This window comes from Danio rerio, chromosome 14, assembly GCF_049306965.1.
Source record: "Danio rerio strain Tuebingen ecotype United States chromosome 14, GRCz12tu, whole genome shotgun sequence".
In the NCBI taxonomy this organism is placed as follows: domain Eukaryota; kingdom Metazoa; phylum Chordata; class Actinopteri; order Cypriniformes; family Danionidae; genus Danio; species Danio rerio.
The window spans coordinates 35,001-40,000 of NC_133189.1; the positions used below are offsets into that span (position 1 = coordinate 35,001).

The 5,000-nt window shown below is 50.1% G+C and overlaps 2 protein-coding genes and 3 non-coding genes across 7 annotated transcripts in view; all 5 read right to left on the reverse strand.

Annotated features, from left to right (window-relative positions):
* gpc2 (glypican 2) overlaps positions 1-2,116 on the reverse strand; it is a 9,235-nt gene extending 7,119 nt beyond the window's left edge. The window contains exons 1-2 of one of the 3 annotated variants that reach the window (XM_073921392.1): positions 2,011-2,116; positions 135-293 (exon numbers count right to left, since the gene is read on the reverse strand). In XM_073921392.1, the coding sequence (XP_073777493.1) occupies positions 135-243 (109 nt within the window). In that variant the 5' untranslated portion in view covers positions 244-293; positions 2,011-2,116. 3 annotated transcript variants of the gene reach the window in all.
* A 1,053-nt stretch (positions 2,117-3,169) lies between these two features.
* mcm7 (minichromosome maintenance complex component 7) overlaps positions 3,170-5,000 on the reverse strand; it is a gene marked incomplete at its 5' end in the record, with an annotated part of 8,850 nt that continues 7,019 nt past the window's right edge. The window contains 2 exon segments of the mRNA NM_212569.1: positions 3,170-3,637; positions 3,735-3,844. Coding sequence (NP_997734.1) covers positions 3,430-3,637; positions 3,735-3,844 — 318 coding nt within the window. The 3' untranslated portion in view covers positions 3,170-3,429.
* On the reverse strand, positions 4,604-4,685 carry mir25 (microRNA 25). The gene has a single exon (NR_030028.1). It is a non-coding gene; the product is annotated as a microRNA 25 (primary transcript).
* Positions 4,706-4,792, reverse strand: mir19d (microRNA 19d). The gene is given in 1 exon segment (NR_030018.2): positions 4,706-4,792. It is a non-coding gene; the product is annotated as a microRNA 19d (primary transcript).
* On the reverse strand, positions 4,877-4,950 carry mir93 (microRNA 93). Its single transcript, NR_030048.1, has one exon. It is a non-coding gene; the product is annotated as a microRNA 93 (primary transcript).

Sequence of the window (5,000 nt, forward strand, 5' to 3'; positions counted from 1 at the left end):
TGATTTATGCTAAGCTACGCTAACAGTGCTCCTGCAGACGCAGAGACCTGCTGAGGGACTCAGAGACGATGGAGTCCGCCTGTTAACAGAAGTGGAGTGTGTCTGTAAAGCGGATCCGTGTGTGCGCGTCTCACCGTCAAACCTGCGGTGTGTGTGGCTGAAGCTGGAGAACAGGAAATGGCTGGAGTCCCGAACCGCAGACAGGAAGTGTTGTTGGCTGTGTTGCGCGAGTGTGTCCTCCATGTGGCTGGAGCAGCAGGTGTAGTCACGCGGACAGAAGCGCAGGTGTTCTCCTGAAAACACACACACACACACACACACACACACACACACACACAGTGCTGGAACAGGTGCTTTACAGGGACCATCAGAGTAAAGCTCACAGTGAGTGATCATTCCTCCTCATCCAGCAGCTCTATGTAGAGCACCATAGACGTAGAGCTGGTTAGACTTGATCAGCACAGAGCGAGCGCCCCCTGCTGGTCTGAAGTGTACAGAGGATCGCAGACCCGCACGTTCACTTGACTAATATCAGGATGTTCAGCATGTGTTGGAAACTGCTCACAATACTGTGACATATCCAGCATCTACACCTGAAGGAGGAGCAGGTCACGTGGGTCACGACATTCACCTCCATCATCCTGTTTTAGCTCAGCTCTTTCTGTTTTCTCCTGCTTTTTACACATGTGCCTCTGTGTGTGTGTGTGTGTGTGTGTGTGTACATCTCTGTGTGTGTGTGTGTGTGTGTGTGTCTGTAGGTGTGTCTCTGTGGGTGTGTGTGTATGTGTGTGTGTGTGTCTGTAGGTGTGTCTGTGGGTGTGTGTGTATGCGTGTGTGTTTATTCTGCTCATACGCAGCGCTCAGCACTAATGATTTTTATCCATTTTCTCAGTATATAAAGGTCAAATATGATGATGGAAGCTGATTTATTAAAGTTTTTGGATACTGAACATCTTTAGGAACAAACAATTCAACATTTTAATTCTTTTATTTGGTCTTAACACATCTGCTCCAGAATTCTGCTGAACACATGCGGCTGTGTAATAGTGGGATGCTCAGTGTTCGGCCAGATTCGCTGCAGTTTGGTTTCTTCAGTGCTCATTAAACTGATGTTCACACACACACACACACACACACACACTCTGCGTGCAGGTAAATGTCATATGAAGTGAATGAAAGTTAATAATCAGCTGTCAGTAATGGACCCATAGACTGTAAAGGTTCTGCCCTGTGCTGTACTCAGATATCCTCCAGCTGTAGGGTGTTCGGCTGCGGGTCTTACCGCTGATGAGCGTCTGCGGGGCGGGGATGGAGCCGTGATTCTCCGCGTACACCCGGCGGGACTCCGCGCAGCTTCGCGCTGCACCGCACAGCACCGGCAGTAGTACCACCACCACCATCATCATCTTCATCACCACCTTCATCATCTTCATCACCACCTTCATCATCTTCATGGTCACAGATAAATTCCAGACAGCAGAGCAGAGCAGGAGCCGGGCGGACTCGCACCTTTCTTTGTCCCGGGATGGGTAAACACGTGCACGCGCACCCGGGCGCGGCGGAACAATAGAGCGCGTCGCGTCGCCAGGTCAGCGTCAGGAGCGCGTCGCGGAAGGTTATAGTAGATTTGGATTTTTAATTAGCTTTAGATTTTATTTTGACCTTTTGTTTTCAGATTCAGTCAGTTTAATCAGTTTTCGGCAGATTCACTCGTGTTTATTAGCTTTTCTTTTTTGAAATCGCTAAATTTTTGTTTAGTTTTTTATTAGTTTCTGTGTTAGTTTTAGTTGCTGTTCTGTAAATAAGGATATTTGTTAGGTGCAAGTTCGGATCTTTACCGTGAACCGGATCTTTTGCCAATCCTCCCATGTTTGAACTCAACAGATGAGAAATGAGCAATCATCAGTTCAACATCAGCGTGATCTGACAAGTGTCTTAGTCCAGTTCTGACTGAAGCATGACTCTCTTATTTAATCTTCATAACGACTTTCTGCGATGAAATAAACTTACGCTTCTCCAGACCCTCTCATGAGCCCTCGAGTCACCCGCGCTGCGGTGTAGATCAGTCGCAGCAGGCCGCCATGTGCGCGGTTTGATTTCACCGAATCACGCATGCGCAGTAACACCGGGTCACCGCTTCTTTAAGCTGATCTCAGTGATATAACTCAATAACTCACTGTATGTTGGTTTGTTTTTACTCAGAGGGAGATCACACATGCTTATAAGTAGTTTGTGGATAATCGCTTATTAAATGATTCAGTTCGATTTGGTGAACTAGTTGAACCAGTTCACTTAGAAGATTCGGTTAAAAAGACTCGTTGGCGATCACTAATGCAGAAATAAAACATTAGCTGCGTCCCAAATGGCACACTACACACTATGCACTCATGCACTATGTACTTTTGCACTTACACACTCAACAGGAAAGTATATGTATGTAGTGTTGTCCCAAATGGCACACTAATGTTTTTTACTAAGCGGAAATTCAAACCGTTTCCTTGATGAGGTTTGACGGTCGCCAAATCAGTGAAATAAACGACCGAATGATCAAATACCTGCCGTGAGTATTGCCGCATTCACCATCGGGAGGCGCTATAATCACTCTCGTAGGAGAATTTTGCTCTCACCATCCAAAATAAATAAAGTTATTCAACATGTGCGTCCGATAGCTCCGCCCCTTCCGCTACGTAAGCAAACCTGCGGTATTTGAGTGCGTGAAGTGTCCATCATTACACTCTTCATTATACCGGCTGAATGAGTGCAGCATCCGGGTGATTAAAGTGCACTTAATGATTTTATAGTTTTCAGTGTGAACACACTGCTTACACAGTTTGAACTACAAAATGGCGTAGAATAGTGCACAAGTATGCGATTACCGACACTACAGTGTTCAATGAAGACTCTTCAGCGTGTGCTCGGCTCGTGTCCAGCTGTGATTGGAGGAGGAGCGGCTCGATCTGGCCAATGGCAGCAGAATTAGAGACTTTGAGGTGCTGTACTGACTGATTGACACACACACACACACACACACACACACACACACACACACACACACACACACACACACACACACACACACACACAGAGAGGAAACGAGCCTCTACTACTACTGTGAACAGTGGAGCACAGGCTGATCTCAGTACAGTGATAAAGCCGAGGCTCAGACAGAGACGGTCATCATCTTTATTGCAGAAAATAAACAACAACAAACAAGCGCAAATATACAGGCAACAGCGGACCCTCACACAGGAGCAGAGTCAGAACAGCAGAGCAGGAGGAGGAGCAGGAGGAGGAGCAGGAGGAGGAGCTTTATTATTAAAACAGTGTCAGTGCCAGCTCTATTTACAGCACACACTCCAGAACAGAACCAACAACAGCACAAGAGTGTGCGAGTGTGTGTGTGTGTGTGTGTGTGTGTGTGCATATGTGTTAGACGAATGTGATGCGTGTACGGGCCTGGTTGATCTGCCACACGTTCAGCTCCTCGTACTCCTGCAGCGCCGCCTGGAACTGCGCCGGGGTGAACCCGCGCGACACACACCTCTGCTCCGCTGCAGACACGCGCACGCTGCGGCCCGCGGACTCTCCACACAGCTCCCGCAGCAGAGAGAAGATCACGTCAGCCGGCCGCTGAGCTCTGCGGGACACACACACACACACTCAGCATCAGCATCATCATCATCATCATCATCATCATCACAGTGACCGCAGTGCAGTGACCCGCTGATCCACACCTGCTGCTGCTGCTCCGGTCCGCCTGCAGAGAGTCTTTGCTCATCTCCATCAGACGCATCGCCTCGTTCACATCCTCCTTCTCCACCACCGACACCATACGCAGACGAGCCTGAACACACACACACACACACACACACACACACACACACAGGTCAGCTTGTGTTGGACTGTGCCGGAGCGTGGTCGTCCCCCTCCCTGTGTGTGTCCGTCAGTGCTGGTGTTCAGTAGAGCGGCTCTGGCTCAGCTCAGTGGACTCTGCTGTGGTTCTGTGGGTTCAGTCCTCTGGGCTGCAGTGACACACGGGCAGATCTCCTGAACAGATCCAGCACTGCTGACGCTCGGTGTTCATCATGTGTGTGTTTGAGTGTTGACCAGCTCAGAGCGCTCGTGTTCATCCAGCACTGATGATGCTCTGAGCAGATACAGATGAACCCGGCCCGGAGCAGCTCTGACCATCAGCTGCTGGACCACTGAGCTGAGTGACGGAGCGACTCTAACAGAGACAACACGTGCTGCTGAACACACACACACACACACACACACACACACACACGCACGCACGCACGCACGCACGCACGCACGCACGCACGCACGCACGCACGCACGCACACACACACGCACGCACGCACGCACGCACGCACGCACGCACGCACAGCTCTGGCCTGTATCTCCTGCTGATTCTGAACACAAATAAGGACTAGATGTCTGCTGTGTGTGGTGCACCTGTAATGTGTATCATATCGGGGACTGTAAGGGTGTGTGTGTGTTCATTTATTTTATACAATGGCAGACGTTACAGTAGGCTCTCACACACTCACACACACACACACACCTTCAGCACTCTTCTTCTGGTGAATGGAGGGGTTGTGCCGCCACTGTCAGACCGAGACAAGTGCAATGCCTTCTGGGAATGACGGCAGCTGCCCAAGTCTCCGCCTCTCAGCGCCGGCTAGCGTAGCATCAGTGTAGCGTAGCGCAGCGCTCAGTTTTGCATGGGTTTGCACAGCGGCCACACGGAGGCTGACTGCCCACCCCGCAAAGCTGACCGCCACACAACAGTCGTCACGGCGACAAAACCAAGGCGGAGGCACAAGACAACAGTTGTCACGGCAACAACAGATCAGACGGTGTTAGCAGCAGTGTGTGTGTTGTGAAGTGCTGCTCCTACAGTAGAGGAAACACACTACCTGCACAAACAGCACTTTTAACACACACAGCCACGAGAGAGAGTGTGTGTGTGTGTGTGTCTGATCAGCACGACGGAC